The sequence below is a fragment of the Lactuca virosa genome, chromosome 1 (genome assembly GCF_052849685.1).
Source record: "Lactuca virosa cultivar CGN04683 chromosome 1, Lactuca_virosa_CGN04683_v6, whole genome shotgun sequence".
In the NCBI taxonomy this organism is placed as follows: domain Eukaryota; kingdom Viridiplantae; phylum Streptophyta; class Magnoliopsida; order Asterales; family Asteraceae; genus Lactuca; species Lactuca virosa.
Genome location: NC_136426.1, coordinates 168,636,603 through 168,657,200, shown reverse-complemented (window position 1 = coordinate 168,657,200; position 20,598 = coordinate 168,636,603). Strand labels below are relative to the sequence as shown.

Here is a 20,598-nt window from a genome sequence, read left to right as displayed (position 1 = left end):
TGAAAAAAGTCCGAAAGTTAAGGAGCTGTTTTTGTAAATATTGTCGAAGCCGGTACTTAAACTCATGATTGAGAGAACGATGTCATTTTTTCACTCACAATTCCACACACACTCGAAACTGGAAAAAGATGTCGCATCGTACAATTCACACATTGTGGATTTGCATTCATTAGAGTTCTTATTTCTGTCATTGGAAATAGTGTGTTTCATTTGTGTTAGAGATTTTGGTTTGTATAACTTTTAAAAATCTTCAAAGTTATCTTTGGTTTCAAGTTCAAACCTGATTTTCTTCATATATTTAATTCTTTGTTTTACCAGCAACATAAGTCAAATTGTAAACAATTATGTATATGAAACACGTTTATAGAAAACATAAAGAACACACGTACAAAGCATGAACCTTCATCAACAACATTAACACCGGCTACAAGTCATCGGCTCTTATTCTTTTACACTTCAATTCCCTGAAAAGAAACGAAACATGAATATATAGAGAAATTCATCTATAATCCCTGTAATTTCCATCCTTCCGTTTGCAAACAAAATTCTACAAAATAATTAAGTAAAATTACTTACTTGAAAATCTGCTGCAGCCTCAAGCGTCTCAATAATTGTCTCCATCGTAGGGCATCCTCCAAAACCATAGAAGGTTATGCACTCGTATGCAATTTCTGTAAAAGCTTCATAACAACTGCTATCGATTTGATCTCTTATAAGGGGATCAATTAATCTATCGAGTTCACTATAGTTGCGTATGAATAGATCTCCCAAATATTGTGGCTTATCATCATCTCCCAAGCTACTAGGCTCATTAGCCAATCTTCCACTAAACATTTCAACCAATATCATACCCAATGAGTACACATCCGCTTCTTTATGGAAAATGCTTTCTTCAAATATGGGATTCATGTAGAGTTCGATATCGACAGGTTTTTTATTGTGTCGGATACTTGGCTTATTTATGGGGCCTTGTATTGAAAAATGAAAATCACAAATTTTGGCTTCAAAATTTTTATCTAATAATACGTTTTCACTCTTGAAATTTCCATGTACAACATCATTGTCCTCACCAAGACCCGAGTGAAGGTACTCAAGTCCTCTTGCTGCCCCTATGCATATCTTCAACCGTTGTGCCCATGTAAGGGAACTCTTCTTATTAGGGTCTTTGATATGATCATTAACGCTTCCATTTGTAGCGTATTCATAAACTATAATCATTTCATTTCCTTCATCGCAATAACCAACGAAGGGGATGATGTTTTGATGTTGGAAACTCAAAATGATCTGGAGCTCATTACGAAAGTACTCCTGCTCTCCTTGGTTCAGGCGCTTGATGGCCACTAGTCGGTTTTGCCATTGTTCAGAGAGTTTTCCAGTATACACTGCATAAAATCTACCACCTCCGATACATGTATCTGCTTTGAAGTTTTCAGTTGCCAAGTTGATCTTGTCTAGTGGAATTCGAAAACTTTCTAGATTTCGTGTGGTAATTGAAGAAGTTGCATAGTTGTTCTGTAATTATAAACAAAACCGAGTTTGCTTATTTAGGTGTTGGCTTCTATATGTAAGAAATTAAATTCACTTCTTCTCATACTACTATTTCTTTTTTCTATTTCCGTAGAGTTTAGTAGTTCGTATAAATTAAACAATATCATGAAAGGCTGAATATTGATATCTATAAAAATTTATAAAGTTAAATGGACTATATAAATAAATTTTGTTAAGACAAAGACATTATGTAATATAACTACTGTTCACAATGTCAAATCAAGTTTTTTTTCTTTTTATTTTTAAAAAACGTTGCAAAGTTATAGAAATTGTCCTTTAGAAAATAAAAATTATAGAAATGATCACTATTTAAAAGTAAATTTACAAAAATGATCCATATTTTATAATAAAATTTCAAAATTATCCTTGCATAAAAGTGATATTATGGAAATAGTCCTTGTTACAACAGCAATCTTACAAAAATAATATTTGTATGATAATGAAATTGTTGAAATATATACGCATATCAGACTTAAAATTTTTAATTATTTTGGTTTATATTGGCTTAATAAATCGCTACAACAAATATGTATCTTCACTATCATATATATAACAACTAGGATGATCTTACCCTTTGCGAAGGGAGACCAAACCTAGCGAAATAAGATCTGGACCAAACTTGGCAATATAAAAAAGTTCTGTAGCTAAAGTTTGACACCCAAAAAATATAAGGACCAAACATGGCAATATACAAAAGTCTAGGGACAAAACTTGCTGATACATAAAAGTCTTGTGGTGAAAGTATGAAACCCAAAAGTTACAAGGACCAAACCAATATGTATAACTATTGTTGCAAAAATATAAATCATAAAAGTATATTATTCATTTGTGAATTGAAATTAAATACTATAATTATATTAATACGGGGTCAAAGTAGTCGTGAAAAACGTTACTGACAAATAATATTTTAGTTTATCTTGATGTTAGTCACTGACTTGTGGCACATGCAAACGCATTACATGATGAAATCAACAAGTTTATCTTTTTATATGGTCAACACTCAACAATGATTTCATTCATTCTATAAAATTATATTTTCTTTAAAATAATCAAATGAAAGACTTACTTGAAGATCCATTGCTTGCTCAATCTTCCGAATGATCCTCTCCATTGTAGGGCGTTCCTTTAAACTCAGGTTAACACACTCATAAGCAATTTCATTAAACATACGAAAAGACCTCATATCAATATGACCCTTTAGAATGGGATCAATCAACTTTTCTAATTCATCATCTTGTTGGTCGTCTTCATAATAGCTTCGCACTAAATCCATCAGATATTGTTCCTTAGTTTCTCCAAAGCACTTTGCATAAGCAAGCATCCCACTCGACATCTCAAACAACACAACTCCAAATGAATACACATCAGACTCTTTCCATAGTCTACCTCTTTCATTATAAATGGGATCAATGTAAAACCTCGTACCCGAAGCCTTTGTAAGGAGTTCGGAATCTGGTTGGTTTCTTGGACCAAATCTTGACAAACCAAAATCACAAATTTTGGCATCAAGATTTTCATCTAGCAATATATTTGCACTCTTCATGTCTCTATGTATTACTCTCATGTGTTCCCCAAGACCCGAGTGAAGGTATTTGATTCCTCTTGCTACTCCTAAACAAATCTTCAGGCGTTGTGCCCATGTTATGCAACGTCTCTTATTAGGGTTTTGGAGGTGATGATCAAGGCTTCCGTTTGTAGCATACTCATAAACTAAGATCATCTCATTGGCATCATCACAGTAACCGATAAAAGGGATGATGTTTGGATGATGGAAACTGGAAACCATCTCAAGTTCGTGATGAAACTCGTTGTTTCCTTGATAACCATCTTGATTAAGACGTTTGATGGCTACTGTGAGGTTTTGCGAGTGTTTAGAGAGTTGACCTTTGTAGACCATACCGAATCCACCATCTCCAATCAGAGTATCGAAACTGAAGTTGTTTGTTGCGTGAATGATCTCCTCAAGTGGAATTCGATACTTTTCTAGGTTTACTCCTGAAGAAGACATTGTTTTTTTCTATGTTCTTTTTGATAATGGTGATTATGTATGGTTATGGTGGAAGCAACTTTGTTTTTTTGTTTATATATACAAAACAAAACCGATATTCTACTTGGAAACGTTGTGGCTTAAAGAGTTAAAGAATATTACATATTAGGGTTGACTACTGCACATGATGCCGCAACGTGTTTATTTTACATTAGCAAGACATAAAATAAATGCAAGGGTGGGAAGAAACGTATAATAATCAATTAATTATAATAAACTGTATGCTCTTTCGTGTTTATTTTATCAAAATAAAGATGTAAGGGTTGTCTTTGGGGAAAATGTGTAATTCAAAAATACTCCTTGTAATTTGAGATTTTGTGACAATTAAAGGGTAAGATATACATTCTTACTAATACACGGTAGAAAAGAAATTATAAATAATAAAAATAATAATAAGTAGCAAGTTTATGATTCTTTTAATAGAAGAGAGTGATTGAATGTATGACGTTGTCTCAAAGGTTAAATGGTACTTAATATACGCATATCCACATAAATCAGTAAAAATTTAAAAAAAAAAAATAAATAATCATAATAATAATAATAATAATAAATCAATTTGTTGTATTTTTTGGTCAGTTTAATATGATATATTCTGGTTACACTATATGTTTCCTAATCATCATTCTATATCAATATTATTTTAATGTATTTTCATACATGGTTATTGTTGAAACATGTATATAATTGCTTTTTCTGTCATTGCTGAAGTATTTTAGCAAGTATAATTACTTATCTGATAATTAAAAACTTATAAACAAAAATATACCGTATAATGCTTTTGCAATATATGTCGATTTTCTTATTCATGATAAGATTTTTGGTTGATTTATTTGTCAACTTGCTATTATTCATAAACAAATCAATGGTGGGTACCTACTAGATTATTGATCGATATTCTATATATTGTGAAATAATAAATAAACAAAATGATGAATTGATTGATCTAATAAAAAAACTATTAAGATGGTCGATTAACTTGACTTTATAGAGATCTAAAATAAATATAGTTTTCTAGATCTAGATCTACATTGTATTCATTTAAACATTAAGGTGTTTGTTTTGAAAAAGTAAACGTTTGCAGTTCGTAAATCATATATGTAGAAGAAAATATGGAAAACGTCTTTAGTCTGTAAAAAACCTGTTTGTTTTTTAAAGTTTGCAGATTATATAAATGATATTAAACCACATTGATCATGGATGATAAAACAAACAAATCATATATACATACACACATTAACCACATTGATATCTAGATGATAGTTAAAGAAGATGGTGGTGGTGACAGATGGTGACGACGGTGATATGGTGAGGTGGTGGTGGTGGTTAAGGTGGCGGAGGTAGTGGTGGTAGTGGTGATTGTAGTTATGTAGGTGATGGCGGTGGAGGTAGGAGAGGAGGTGGTGGTGGTGGTGTCATAGATGGCAACAATGGTGGCGGTGGTAGTGGTGGAGGTGGCAGCGAGGGGTGGTGTTGGCAAAGGTTGTGGTAGTGGTGGAGGTGACGAATATGATGACGATGGTTGAGGTGGTTGAGGCAGCGATGGTGGTGGTGGCAGAGGTGGTGGTGGTGTTTGCGATAGGGTGGTGGAGGTGGAAAAAAAATCATGGAAGAAGAAAACGTGAAAAAATATGACTTTTTTAGAAGACTTTTTCAATATCTTCTACAAGAAGAGGACATTCAAACCTTTTTGGACAACCCAATTATTGAAGCTGAGTAGCAACTCCAAAAATATTATTGAAACCAGATTGAACTCGCTTTAAACAATTGGTTTGGGGGCTTAATGGGTATGGTGTCAATCCATACACACTCCCGAGGTTGGCGAAAACCCTTATCCAGCCCAAAGGCCTAGTAACCATGTCAGGAAAAGGCAAAGTAAACCGAGATTACCATCCCGACCTACAAAGGAACCCACAATCCATACTCAAAATAAAATGCTTTCTTGGTACAAAAACAATGATATCCCAGAAATCAGGAGAAAAGGCCCGGGATATATTATTTTATAAAAACAATAGTGACTACCAAAGGACAATGTCAATACTCGGATATATGAAACAACCAAAAGTCTTCCTATAAGTATAAATACTCCTCCCCGTTTATCAAGAAGGTACGCAACAAATAGATATCACAATTCATTTTTATCACATACGTATTATGATCCCAAGTCCTAAGTTTGGCATCGAAAAAAAAAAGGATTTTGGTTCATTTTTCATCATTCATAGTTTACTCTACTCGTATGTTTTGTACATGTTGTAATTGTAAGTATGTGAGAAGCTATAATCTTGTTCAAATAGGAACATTATCTTCTTCAACTGTAGACGTTATGATTTATTTTTCATGTTGGTTAGGCGACACATAAAGGTGGTATATATACCCATTAATTTTGTATGTACACTTTGGGATTTAGGAGTGGGGGAAATTGAAGAAGGTGTTTATGGTTTTAATTTATAAAGTATGAAACATAATTCTTGTTGTGGAAAGCCGCAAAAATTAGGAAGAAAAAATCTAAAGAAGACAGTATAACCATGTACAACTAAAGGCATACGATCACAAAGGGAATAACATGAGTGTCACGATACTCTACTTAAGTCGGGATGAACGGATGAAATGGTAATGTTCTATGAGACTTGTTGCAACCTATAATGCTTGTTTTCATGTTGAATGGATGAATTTATGAAGCTCGACTAAATAAAGACTAAAGAGATGATATCTGATCTGGTTAAGATCTTAAGATCTTAGTCAAGATCCTAAGATCCTAGTATAGTTTAAGTATAGTATAGATCTTGTTTCAAGATAGATCATGCATTCCATTAGTTCACGTCACATTGACGTATATTAATATTATATATGGGTTATAAAGACCTTTTTAGACGTATAGAATCTTAATAGCCCGTTGACTCTTTATAGAAAGTCAAAATCAACAAGAAATAAGGACATTGTAAACCAACACACCCTTGTTTTCACTCACACTCATTGATTCGAATCTAAACAACAAAACCTTCTACAATAGTCTTATTGTTCTTTACTTCATTTCTACAAAGAATGAGTATATATATAATACTTGTATCTATATCGAAGAATAAAAGTTTCATGCTCTTGCATTCCTTCTTTCATCCAATGCCTATTTCAGAAAAAAGAGAGAAATGTGTTAAAAAGAAATTTCCCTTTTTGGAAAGGCAATATAAAACCTTATAGAAATTGTCAATAAATGAAATTGGTAAACAATTTAGAATGGTATACCTTGCTTTGGAACATTCTCATGGTGAGCACCAATGTATCGCGCATTCTACAAAAATAGAAGAGTTAAATCCAAGAAATAGCAATGTACTTTTATTAATTCACTTAATTATAACATTTAACTTTCATTTTTTTTCCTATTATACTTTGAAAAAATCTACCCAATATAGCAATGTCATCTAAATACAAAGCATTTTTCACTGTTATAATTGAATAGATTTCTCAATATAGCAATGTCATCTAAATACAAAGCGTTTTTCAAAGTACAATACTTAATAAAATATAAAGTGAAAGTATAACGTTATAACAGAAAGAAATGAAAGTAGGATGTGATAATACAAAAATAAATGTAAATATGTTATTATTTCTTACATTTATCCCAAAAAAGAAAATACAATACAATAATATCTTGTTGACAAGAAAGATTGATCCATAAACCAAAGCCCTCAACAAATTGTTGAATATCAAGGCCAAGTATTAAAGTTGAAGCAAAAAGGTTGTACATTGACTTTTGAAAAGTCAAAATGTATTAGTGTAGGCATTAATTCTGCCATGAAATTAAATAAATTTTTTTAAAAAAATAGACGACAACAATTTTGAATCTGAAAAGAAGTTTGTTTGACCTGAAAAGTCAAAGAGTAACATCTCTTTGTTTGTAATAAGAAAATAACACTAAGTAAAATAAGAACATAAAGTTAAAATATTTTACCTAACATCATGGAATGTATTAAAAGGGTGTGAAGATCCATCCGAATATGTCAACACAAATTGTGTAGTAAGACCTGAAGGGATCTTTATCTGCAAAAACATTATAAGAGAGAAAGATATATGACAATTTATCAAAATCATAAACAATCTGCAAAATCTCAAGCTTTTTAGGGCTATTTTCGATGATAATGGATGACGAGGGCATTTACGTCTTTTGCACAGACCAAAGATCAAGAGTGGATCATACATTTTTATTTTTGGAAACTTTCCAAGTTAAAATTTACCTATTCATACACCATAATCATTAGGAAAGATCAAAGATTCGCCAACTTTTTTCATTGTTGAAGGGTATTTTGGACATTTTACTAAAAGTTAAGAAGGTATGTACTTTTTAGGCCAGTACATTACATTTTGAACATATTTTGTTCAAAATCGCTTGTTCAATTTCCTTTCAAGAAACGATGATTTGCTTGGAATAGAAAGTCGAAGCCAAATATATTTAGAAAGTCAAATAGTCAAATATTAAAATACATCTTTTAAAGTATATAAAAAAATGAAAATATATTTATTTTACATACCGATACATCATTGGTATATTTGCCTTGGATGAAAATCTCTTGTGTCCGATTAATCTTTACTTGATAATTCGATCTCCTTAAAGTGAAAGTTGTTTGCTCCCAATTTTCAGAGGAATCCATCTGCAAAATTAGTCACATATTTGGGTTAAAGAAACCTTAAATTTAACAAAACTTCTAAGGGCAAATTGGTCTATTTATTCCAATTTTGCAAGTCAAAAACTTCTAAGGGCAAATCGGTCAATATACTTCCATCTGCAAAATCACTCTCAAGTTTTATGACATGTTTGGGTTAAAGAAAAACCTTAAATTTAACAAAACTTCAAAGGGCAAAATAGTTATTTTATTCCAATTTTACAAGTCAAAAACTTCTAAGGGCAAATCGGTCAATATACTTCCATCTGCAAAATCACTCTCAAGTTTGATGACATGTTTGGGTTAAAGAAAAACCCTAAAATTAACAAAACTTCAAAGGGCAAATTAGTCAATTTATTCCAATTTTGCAAGTCAAAAACTTCTAAGGGCAAATCGGTCAATATACTTCCATCTCTAAATTCACTCTCAAGTTTTATGACATATTTGGGTTAAAAAAAGAAAAAAAAACCTTCAATTTAACAAAACTTCTAAGGGCAAATTGGTCGATTTATTCCAATTTTGCAAGTGAAAAACTTCTAAGGGCAAATCAGTCAATATACTTTCATTTCTTGCTATTAGAACATTGTAGTTTGAAAAATAAATACCAATTATAGCAATGCAATCAATATACAAAACATTTTTCAATGCTAAAATAGAGTAGAATTTAGAAAGCATAATGCCCTAATGAGAAAGAAATTTGGAGGTAGAATGCTATGATTGTGTCGAATTTTTGAAGTACAATAATACCCCTTGATAACAAAAAATGTGAAAGTAGAATATTGTAATGGAAATAAATGAAAGCAGGAATTTAGATATTATGATTACACAAATAAATAAAAGCAAGTTATTTCTCGAATTAAGTCCAAAACTAAATGAGGGCAAATTTGTAAAAAGTTAGGGTTTAATGTCAATAAGAAAAAAGAAAATTAATTTACCAGAAGCAAAATATTAAATGATGCTTGACCAGCTGCCATATATTTGTCTATTTCTTGTTGCATTTCTGGATCTGTGAATTATCATATTTCAAAAGATTAAAAAATCACTTTTTAATAAATTGTTCATGAATATTACCAATTTACCCTTTTTAATGAGGTTGGTTAACTTACCACACATTATCTTGTTCTGCTCATTGGCAAAAAGTCGGACTATTTCCCCCTGAAAACAACAAAGTTTCTCAAAGTTTTAGATTATTACTTTGATAATATAGTTTTTTAATCATATTTATAAAAATTAAAACAGAATCAGCAAAAAGAGAAAACTAACTAATAGAGTACAATTGTATTGAACTATGAAGAATTAGTTTTTAAAAAACAACAATTTAAATTACCATATCATGTTATATAAATTATATGTGGATTAAAGCTATTCAATTAGAAAGAAAAGTTGATGATTAATTGATTATATCAAGTTAATAGAAGATTACTTTTTCAATTAGTTTTGTATATATACTATTCAAAAACTATCATATTCTATAATGATTTTGTATGCAATATTACAAACTTAGATATGATTCTGTAATTTTACACTACATCCTACAATTTAGTAATTTACCATTATATTATTATATATAATATATCCAGCTAAAAATTTAAAATTTGATATAGATTTTGAATTTAAAAATTATAGATTTGAATATTTTTTTTACCTGTCGACCATGATCATCCATTGGTATGCATTCAACAGCAATAAGTTTATCAACATCATCAGCTGTAACTACATACTCTGGATTTGTGGCTCCTGTAGAAAATTTGGAATGAATTACCTTTTTACCCTTTAAGTAAAAGAAATAGAAATGGAATTTCATTGATTCTTTCTATGTTTTAAAACATTGTACTTTGAAAAATCTACTTGATCATAGTAATCAAGTAAAATTATCTAATAAGAAAAAAAAACATGCTAAAAATCGGTGGATTTTCCAAAGTATAATGTTGTAATATTAAACGTAAAATGCTATAACACATGAGAATTAAGGGTTAATCTCATAAAAGACCTTATATTTTGTGTTTCTTCCGGTTTAAACATCAAATTTATTTTTTGTCTAAAAAAGACCTTGTATTTTTATCATTTTTCTCCGAAAAAGCCCTCAACTTTGTATTTTATTTTTCCAAAAAAAACCCTTAGCCTACTAAATGCTTCAAAACAAACCCTCAACTTTTTTAGTTTTTCTCGAAAAAACCCTCACATTTTACATTTATTTAGAAAAAAAAATAACTAAAAGGGCCAGATCAGAAACAACACAAAAATATAAGGTCTTTTATGAGATTAACTCGAGAATTAACCAATGAGTGTGCATTACAAATTTCATACATTCATTTCTTCTTATTACAACATTATACTTTGAATAAGAAAATAATTAAAGTATAATTGGGTATTATTTTCAAAGCATAATGTTTGAATAAGAAAATAATTAAAAGTACAATGCTACAATTGCACAGATTCTTCAAAGTAAAATATTGTAATACAATAAAATGAAATTATAATGCTATAATACCCAAAATGGCCAAATTAATGCTATTTCTTGCATTTAGCCTTTAACAAAATACACACTTAGTGTCATAAATATGAATAATACATAAAAGGGTCCATCTTTATATCCTTAAACATATCAATATGTTAAAGTATTGCTTAAATCTTGGGGCATTTAAGTAAAGGGTTAATCTCAAATAAGACCTTATATTTTGTTTTTTTTTTCAGATTAAACCTCAAAGACTTTTTTGCTTGAAAAAGACCTTATATTTTTTCATTTTTCCCAAAAAAAACCTTCAACTTTGTCTTTTTTCAGAAAAATACCCTCAACCTTCAAATCATTTCCGAAAAAACCCTTAATTTTTTAGTTTTTTCCGAAAAAACCCTCACATGTTAACACTTTTCCACATTTTTCCGTAAAATGTGTGGGTTTTTTCGGAAAAAAACTAAAAAAGTTGAGGGTTTTTTCGGATATGGTTTGAAGATTGAGGGTATTTTTCGGAAAAAATGAAAAATATAAGGTCTTTATCAGGCAAAAAAAAATTTGAGGTTTAATCCAATAAAAACACAAAATATAAGGTCTATTTTGAGATTAACCCTTAAGTAAAAATGTAATTACTAATTACTATTTCTTGCATTTAGTCGAATAATTTTAATTTTAAAAACTTACCCTCAATGTACTCCCTAGTGCCATCTGGAAGGTGACGAACCCACTGAAATAGAGGCAAATAAATAAATATATATATAATAATTAATAATATCAATCTCTTCATATTTTTATTTTATATGAAAAAAATTTAACTTGTAGAAGTTTTATATACCTGAAACATGCATAGTGAGGTCCCACGCACTGGAAATCCACACCCTAAAAGTTTTCCTCCAGGTTTTGCTTCCCCAATTATTTGGAACCCTTCGATTCCTGGGCCATCTTCTATTAAAAAAAAATAAAAATTTATAAAAATGATTTTTTATGGGAGAATTAGAAATGAATACAATAAGGTTTAAGTGCAAGAAATAGCAATGTCCACTAAATACAAAACATTTTTAAGTGTTATGATAAGAAAGTAAAATGAAAGCACAATGTGTTAATAAGGAAATGAATGAATGAATAATGTTGTAATAGAAAGAAAACAAAGGTAGGAATAGGATGCTATGATATGATACATATAAATAGGGAAATATACAGAAAAGTACCAAACTTTTGGGAAAAGTTATAAAAAAGTCCTAAAATTTTATTTTTGAACAGAAAAGTCTCATTATTTTGAGAAAATCACATAATATGTCATTTCTTGTTCAAATATAAAAAAAGGATTTTTTCGTTAATTTAGGCAAAATGTTAAATAATCGGGACTTTTCTGTTCAAAAATAAAATTTAGTACTTTTTTGAATCTTTTCCCAAAAGTTTGGGGGCTTTTCTGTAGATTTCCCCATATAAATATATGAAAGTACATTGTATTTCTTGACTTGTTTATTATAGAATCCTACCTAGAAAATTATATATCCAATTATAGAAATGTGAACTAGATACAAAGCAATTTTCACCGGTATAATAAGACCAAAAAAAATTGAAAATTGGAAAGAAACGAAAGTAGGATGCTATAAATTTTAAAAGTAATACAAACATATATAAAAATACATTGCTATGTCGTGCATTTAACATTTTTAATAAAAAAAAAAATTACCTTCTAAGTAAGAATCACCACCATCATTTATAGGTGGTGGTTGAAAATAACTGACATCAGTCGCCACACCTTCATATCTATTATTCATCTTATTAGAATCATAAACATGATCAACATCCTGACTGACAAAATAAAAAAATAAATAAATTATTTGGGAGTGAATAATAATTTGATTATATGTATCTAATCACATATGATTTATATGGACAATATATTGAAACCTGAGAGGATTGGTTGCAAATCTCTGGCGATTATCATTATCTAGTGATCGATTCATTTGGCCATTATTGATAATCAAGCTATTTCTTTCTCTATGGTCTCTTTCAGGGGTATATTTGGAATTATCATAAAATGGTTCCAAATGCCCGCCACCTGTTGAATTGTCATAGGGTGAAGGTGAAAATCGTTGTTGACCCTGCAAATAAGAAAGAAAATAATAAATAATTACATGCACAATAAACTCATTTATATAGAAAAATATTATATGATTTCAACTATTTTATAAAGTGATTAAACTATTATACTTTTTTTGAACGTTTAAAATAGGGTTAATCTCATAAAAGACCTTATATTTTGTGTTTTTTTTCCGGATTAAACATCAACTTCATTTTTTTCATGAAAAAGACCTTGCCTTTTTTCATTTTTTCAAATCTTACGCTTTTAGCCATTTTTCTCTAAAAAAAAGTTGTAAAATGTGAGGGCTTTTTCAGGAAAAACTAAAAAAGTTAGGATAAATTTGGAAACATTTAGAAGGTTGAGGATCTTTTGAAAAAAAAAAGACAAAGTTGAGGGTTTTTTTCAGAAAAAATGAAAAAATTTAAGGTCTTTTTCATGAAAAAATAAAGATTAGATTTAATCTGGAAAAAACACAAAATATAAGGTCTTTTATGAGATTAAACCTTTAAAACATCATTTTTCCTGGTTACCTCGTTTTAGAAAAGTGCAAAATACATAAAAGTATAACTTACTTTCACCATTTTATTAATTTAGCCACTGAACTATTATACTTTTTATGATTATATAATAATAGTTTAGTGGCTAAAGTTATAAAAATAATAATAATAGTTTAGTTGCTAAGTTCAGTAGCTAAATCAACAAAATGGTGAAACTATGTTGTGTTTTTTTGTATTTTCACTGATATCAAAATCAGGAAACCAGAAAAAATATATTTTTTTGGTATATTGATAATTAGAAAATAGATAACTCTATAATGGAAACTTGCCAAAAAAAATGTTGCAATTCTATTGAAGCATTGCAAATTTTATTAAGAGATATTACAGAGATTACCTTTTGGATTCAAGGAATTCCTTTTACTAATTAGGGTTAATCTTAAAAATAATAATAATAATAAATAAATAAATAAAAACCTTATATATTGTGTTTTTCCGGATTAAACCTCAAATTTATTTTTTGACTGAAAAAGACCTTATATTTTTTCATTTTTTCCGAAAAAGACCTTATATTTTTCATTTTTTCCGAAAAAAATAATAATATATAAATAAATAAAAACCTTCTATTCATCATTTCCCAAAAAAATATATTTTTTCTGGTTACCTGATTTTGATAAATTTGAGATAAACCCTAGTAATTAATTCCATTGTTGATAAAAAAAAATGGTGGTTGCTATAATAACTATGAATTCACTTTAGAATATATATATATATATATATATATATATATATATATATATATATATATATATATATATATATATACAAAACTAAAAAATTAGGATTAAATTTCCAAAATCATACTTGTGATGCTCTAATCTTCTGCTGCATTTGATCATGTAAGTGCTGCAAGAAAAAAAAAACAATAAAAAAAATTTATGGAATATAAATATGATTAATGTGCTAAGAAAAACTAGCACATAAGTCTTGATTAGTCAGTTGTCAAAAGTTTTGGGCATCTGGACCAAAATGCCCTTGGACTATGAGATCTTTTTAAGCAAACTTTTCACAAAAAGATTCAAGAAAAGGGAAAAATGAGTCGATTTCAGTTTATATATATTCCATCTTTAAAAAAAGAAATGGTCAAACAGGTCAAACTAGGTCAAAGTCACCACCTAAATCATTTTATTAAATAAAATTATATTAATGTTTTTATAATCATATTTAATACAACTCATATCATACCTTTATGCTATCTGAAAGAGCTGCAGCATTTGTAAAACGAGGCAAAATCCCATATTCAGCCAATAGCCCCACTAATGATGACATGAAAATATACCTCTCATCCTCAGCAACCTAAAGGGTAAAATGGTCATTTACTCATGGGGGTTAATTTTAATCCAAAGGTTACAAAAGGCACATGACTTACCTTCAACTCATGTGCTAATTTTAGATTTTCATCAAGAACACCTTTTCTACGTGCCAGTTCATTTGCAGCAGCTTCAATGGCTTCATTTTGTTTCTCATCCAGAGCCTATAATATTAAACAATTGTTTCATTATTCAGGAAGGGTAAAATGGTCATTTACTCATATTCAGACAATTCACTCAATCTATAAAAGAAACAGTCTTTGTTTTTGAAACACGTATGACATCATTCATCCATTCAGCACTTAATTGGAAAAAAAAAAAAAAAAAAACGGGTCCCAAGTATTTTCATAAAACAATCAACATAATCAAATAATTGTATCATTGTTCAAGAAGGGTAAAATGGTCATTTACTCATATTCAGACAGTTCACTCAATTTATAAAAGAAACAGTCTTTGTTTATGAAACACGTATGACATCATTTATCCATTTAGCATTTAATGGGAGAAAAAAAAAGGGTCCTAAGTATTTCTATAAAACAATCATAATCAAACATAAAAATAAATAAATAAATAAATAAACTCATTAAATTAAAGAGAAAATAGGACAAACCAATCGTAGCTCGGAAAATTTCTTTTCCAATGTATATTTTTCATTTAATAATTGTCGTTCCTGATATCAAACAAATCAAAGTATTGGTTTAAAATATTCATATATAAACACATTAAGTCAAAAAAAAAAAAAAAAAAAAAAAAAAAGTAGGACAAATTGTACCTTGACACTTGAAAAAGTAATTTGTTCTCTAAGATATTGAATTTCCTCCGTTTGTGCTTTAACACGTGCAAGGTGTTCCTATGAAAATATCAATTAGAAAAAATGTATAAAAATAGCATTGGTTCTTCATTCTTCAATGCACAATTGGATTAAATGGAATTAGTTTTCACAAAAAAGTGGAATTAAGTTATATAGACTCATCAAATTTTATCATTTTATCATTAAATATTACAAAAAAAAAATATGTTATATAATGCATTTTTCATGATGAAATGAAGAAAAAAAATACCACCTCAAAGGAATGAAAGGAATCACATTCCTTCAAGAATGGTCAATTCCATTCCATCAAACAAAACAAATAGTTTTTTTTCACTCCAATGGAATCAACCATTCCATTCCATCATATTGTATACCTGTTCCTCTGAAGAATATTCGGTGTTATCATTTTCATTTGGAAAAGAAGAACTTGTTTGAGGATTATGCCTGTAGAAAGAAAGAAAGAAAAGTGATGAGAGGGATGAGAATATAGGGTTAAATGCAAGAAATAGCAATGTACTTTGTAACATTTCCGAAAAAGCCCTCAACTTTGTATTTTTTTACATTGATTTGTTTATTATAGCATGCTACTTTCATTTGTTCTTATTACATCATTGTAATTTGACAAATATACCCAAATGGATAAATAAATGAATAGATTTTCAAAGTAATAAAAAAATGAAAGTAAAATGCTATAATTGGGTAGATATGTCGAAGTATAATGCCTTAATAAGAAAAAAGTTAAAAGCAGAATGATGTAAAAAAAAACCATATATTTTGTGTTTTTTCCGGATTAAATCTCAAAGTTATTTTTTACCTGAAAAAGACCTTGTATTTTTCCATTTTTTTCCGAAAAAGCCATCAACTTTGTATTTTTTTTCCGAAAAAACCCTCAACCTTCTAAATGCTTCCAAATAAACCCTCAACTTTTTTAGCTTTTCTCGAAAAAAACCCTCACATTTTACAAATTTTTTTGGGGTTAATCGCAAAAAAGACCTTATATTTTGTGTTTTTTCTCGGATCAAACCTCAGATTTACTTTTTGCCTGAACAAGACCTTGTATTTTTTCATTTTTTCCAATCTGGCCCTATTAGTTATTTTTTTCCAAAAAAAAAATTGTAAAATGTGAGGGCTTTTTCGAGAAAAGACTAAAAAAGTTGAGGGTTTATTCGAAAAAAATGAAAAAATACAAGGTCTTTTTCAGGCAAAAAATAATCTTGAGGTTTAATCCAGAAAAAACACAAAATATAAGGTCTTTTTTGAGATTAACCCAATTCAAGAAATGAAAGTAAAATCCTATAATACACAAATAAATGAAAGTACATTGATATTTCTTGCATTTAGACATAATGATATACATGAAGTATGGTATTATTATTACCTGGTTGAGGAATCAGAGGCTTGTGTCTGAATACCAATGGTGGTTTTGTTCTTATTCATTAGGCTCCTTTCAGAAGACATTGAATTGAGATTTTCAAGTCCTCTAGAAGACCACATTTAATTGTAAAAGATAAATTTCCCATTGTTATTGGATGAATGTAGAAGCATTTTATCCAAATCTATTCTCATCATCCATTGTCAGCACTTTTCAAACCATCATCTCATAAGGGGCCACACCTAACAATTATCAATATGGTGAGAATTGTTTGTTGGAGTGTCAAAAGGGCAAAATGGTCAATTACTCATTTATTCCGTTAAAACAAGAAAGGCTCTTTGAGTATATATGTGGCCACACCTAACAATTATGAATATAGTGAGAATTGTTTGTTGGAGTGTCAAAAGGGCAAAATGGTCATTTACTCATTTATTCCGTTAAAAATAGAAAGGCTCTTTGTGTATACAACACTTGCTTTACATTTCGAGTGACAAAAGGGCAAAATGGTCAATTACTCATTTATTTTGTTAAAAAAAAATTAAAAAAAAATGAAAGGCTCTTTGTGTATACAACACTTGCTTTACATTTGGAGTGTTAAAAGGGTAAAATGGTCAATTACTCGTTTATTCCGTTAAAAAAAGAAAGGTTCTTTGTGTATACAACACTTGCTTTACATAATAAACATCATTACCCATTTAGTCACTTTATTTATTTAAGTCCCTAACTTTTTACTAATTTTCCCTATGTATGCCATTATTTTATCATCGATTTTTTTAACATCATTTATCTTGTTTAACATGATTAACAAGTTATTCCCAAAAAATTATAGCATTTCTCCATAATAACTCGTTTCACATCAAAAATCAAGGCGAATGGAGCACAAATCGTACATGAAAACTCAAGAACAATGACACCCACTAAAATTGGTAGGTAAATAAACATAACAAAGAAGAAAAACAATATAATTGATCAAATCTTGACATAAATACTCTACAATTGGAGTTTATCAACAAAACTATATGTACAATTGGAAATTAAAAGAGATACAAATCGGGTTTCTTTACCTAGGTATTTTTCGGAAGACACAAATGGGAAAATGGTAGATCTATCAATTATTGAATGATAGATGGAGGAAGATATCGGTGTTTATGAGCTTTTGTGATAAATTTTGTAGAAATTTGTCAAATTTGTGGCGAGATTTTTCAAGGGGAAGAAGACATGAACAAGAAAGTGATAGAGAAAGGAATAAAAACAAGATTTTTATATACTACTTGCGTGGAAGAGTGAAAGAGGCAAGAAGAATGGCATTAAATTCGTTAGAAAGATCATCATTTTTTGGTTTTTTCAATAATAAAATATTGACTTCTATATTTTAAATTAGAAAATGGTTTGCTTTTACAAAATGGTGAACCAAAAATAGTATTTAACCTTGACTTGACACTGCCTTTGGAAGTCTAATGCTTCCACTACTTTCTTTGTTATTATTTTAATTTGCCACCGACTTTTTTGTTTCTAATTACATAAGATATATATATGATCACAAATTCATGATAGATATTAAAAGCCGTCTTTCATTTACTATACCAAATTACCAATGATAAAAGTTACAAAAAAAGTTTCCAACCATGTAAAGGAAAAGTCAACCGTTTTCTTTTAAAATTGAAGTAAACAAATTCCAAGTCAAAGAAGACCTCAAAAAAGATATATAGACTTCATCATATAGTTTCAAATTTAAAATTGAAGTAAACCAAATTCAAAGTCAAAGATCCTACTCACCATGAACTTGTAACAACATTTCAATTTTCAAGTTTCTTTGCTCTTTTTATACTTCTAAACAATAGAATTAAGAAGCAAGCCTTGGATAAAATGGTAATTTACTGATATACGAGGTTTAGGCTTACATGATCCTAGAACAAACCCTACTTTCTTCACGTGTAAACCAAATTTATGCTAATTTTGATCACATACAAGAGTAATCATATGTAATATTTTGCAAAATGCAAAGGAGAAGTTGCATACAAAGACTTACCACCTTAACCCTTATAGAGCCAAAGGAGTTGTTCCACTTTGTATGCTTTGCAAATCGAATAAATTCAAACCTTTTGATTGTTCCCTACAATTAAAATGTATTTCATCATGACTTAATGTCTATAAATCTCAAAAAGATGGTATGAATCCCATCAAATTCAAGATCAAACAAAACATATATCAATAGTGAAAGTAAAGTACATATAAAGGTAAGCCTAAAATCCTATATACAAGTCTTTCTTAAAGGAAACAAAAGGCATGTTGGCTATAGGAGTTAACCAAATTAACAAATCCATGAAAAAAGTTTCAACTTTCAAGATTCCTTCTAAACGAGTTCTTAGAAAAGTCAACTCATAACTTTACAATGAAGTTTTATGCCACAAGTTGCATACATATTCCCACACATAACACATAGTTAATCAGAGCAAAATGTAGTGATGCATCTACAGAAAGCAGAGTAAAGTCTTCCAGTTGCACAAACTAGTTTTATAAACAAGTAGACATGACCCACTAATCGTTGATTTATTCATTTATTAATTCCAAATGTCAAACCTAGTACTTTCAAATGCAAAATCGATACTAATTTTGTTGCAAATTTCAAACCTAAACGACCCTAAACCTGGTACTTGCTGTTTTAGTTTAGTATAGTTAACAAGTTATTCCTCAAAATCTATACAATTGCTACATAAAAACTCGTTTGACATCAGAATCGAAGTGAATGGAGCAGAAATCATTCGGGAAAGCTCAAGAACAATGCCACACACTAAAACTGGAAGACGAATAAACATAACAATAGAAGCAAAAATGAAAAAAATTGATCGAATCTTGAGAAGGAAACTATACAATTGGGATTTATCAGCGAAACTATACGCACAATTGGAAAGTAAAAGTGATACAAGTTGCGTTTCTTTACCTGGATATTTGTCGGAAAACCCAAATGGGAAAATGACAGATCTATCAATTATTGAATGACAGATAGAGGAAGATATCAGGGTTTATGAACGTCGGTAGTAATTTTCCAAGAAATTCGTAAAATTTGAATCAATATTTATTCGAAAATCGCTTTGGAGTCGGAAGGTATGAACAAGAAAGTGAAAGAAAATAATGGAAACAAGATTATATACTCCTTCTTGCCTGGAAGAGAGAAAGAAGCAAGAAGGAGACGCCCATCGAATTCTTTTGGAAAATGGTTTTTTTTTTTTAATTTTGACAATTTTAGCTTTTTCCAAGAACTTAATATTGATTTTTTTTATAATTTAAATTAGAAAATGGTTTAATTTTCGGGAAATGATGAACCCAAAATTAGTATTGAACCTTGACTTGACATTGACTTTCGAAGTCTAATGCTTTCATTTCTTTCTTTGTTACTATTTTATTTTGTCAACATTATTTTGTTTTCTATAATATAAAATAAACAAAATTTAATAGTATATATTTTTTGTCATATGAACAAGTTGAAAACTTTAAATGGTTGTCAGACCATATAACTCTCCATCACATAAATAACTTTATTTAAATGATCATTCAGAACCAACAACTTGTTGTTTTATTAAGATCTTAATCCAAATTCATTTATAAAATATTTATAGTTATGATAATATATTTAGTATATTGATTTCACTATGTAAGTTTTATTATATATATGTAATGCTGCAATTATTTAATATTAATAAAGAAATCTTTAAAAAATAAATATTTCAAGTCAAAGATCATTTTTTTCTAGGAATCAATT

The 20,598-nt window shown here is 29.2% G+C and overlaps 2 protein-coding genes across 5 annotated transcripts; both read right to left on the bottom strand.

Moving 5' to 3' along the window:
* Positions 1 to 332: 332 nt before the first annotated feature.
* LOC145161016 (putative receptor-like protein kinase At5g39000) lies at positions 333 to 3,626 on the bottom strand. Its single transcript, XM_079080442.1, has 3 exons — positions 2,615 to 3,626; positions 577 to 1,512; positions 333 to 464 (listed from the first exon to the last, which is right to left on the bottom strand). Exons 1-3 carry the CDS (start codon positions 3,554 to 3,556, stop codon positions 450 to 452), a joined length of 1,893 nt encoding a protein of 630 aa, XP_078936568.1. The 5' UTR covers positions 3,557 to 3,626; the 3' UTR covers positions 333 to 449.
* Positions 3,627 to 6,469: 2,843 nt separating this feature from the next.
* On the bottom strand, positions 6,470 to 20,065 carry LOC145160997 (uncharacterized). 4 transcript variants are annotated; one of them, XM_079080433.1, is made up of 20 exons: positions 19,780 to 20,065; positions 18,868 to 18,951; positions 16,845 to 17,080; positions 15,841 to 15,910; positions 15,428 to 15,505; positions 15,266 to 15,325; positions 14,715 to 14,819; positions 14,531 to 14,641; positions 14,150 to 14,191; positions 12,617 to 12,810; positions 12,396 to 12,517; positions 11,535 to 11,641; positions 11,384 to 11,426; positions 9,893 to 9,984; positions 9,354 to 9,402; positions 9,183 to 9,253; positions 8,116 to 8,235; positions 7,539 to 7,627; positions 6,833 to 6,878; positions 6,470 to 6,713 (listed from the first exon to the last, which is right to left on the bottom strand). In XM_079080433.1, the coding sequence occupies exons 3-20, from the start codon at positions 16,958 to 16,960 to the stop codon at positions 6,681 to 6,683; spliced, it is 1,548 nt and encodes a 515-aa protein (XP_078936559.1). In that variant the 5' UTR covers positions 16,961 to 17,080; positions 18,868 to 18,951; positions 19,780 to 20,065; the 3' UTR covers positions 6,470 to 6,680. The 4 variants fall into 4 exon arrangements, with proteins under 4 accessions (XP_078936559.1, XP_078936546.1, XP_078936537.1 ...); XM_079080420.1 differs by having other exon boundaries at positions 11,535 to 11,644; positions 18,871 to 18,951; XM_079080411.1 differs by having other exon boundaries at positions 11,535 to 11,644; positions 19,780 to 20,064.
* Between the last annotated feature and the right edge of the window lie 533 nt (positions 20,066 to 20,598).

Bases quoted from the DNA above. Each gene is read 5' to 3' on its own strand.
- LOC145161016 (XM_079080442.1), bottom strand. From the start codon at position 3,556: ATGTCTTCTTCAGGAGTAAACCTAGAAAAGTATCGAATTCCACTTGAG. The intron at 1,513-2,614 runs GTAAGTCTTTCA...TTATAATTACAG, and splicing joins AGCAAGCAATGGATCTTCAA to AACAACTATGCAACTTCTTC.
- LOC145160997 (XM_079080420.1), bottom strand. From the start codon at position 16,960: ATGTGGTCTTCTAGAGGACTTGAAAATCTCAATTCAATGTCTTCTGAA. The intron at 9,985-11,383 runs GTAAGTTTTTAA...AATTTTCTACAG, and splicing joins CACTAGGGAGTACATTGAGG to GAGCCACAAATCCAGAGTAT. The intron at 6,879-7,538 runs GTAAAATATTTT...CTATTTTTGTAG, and splicing joins AATACATTCCATGATGTTAG to AATGCGCGATACATTGGTGC.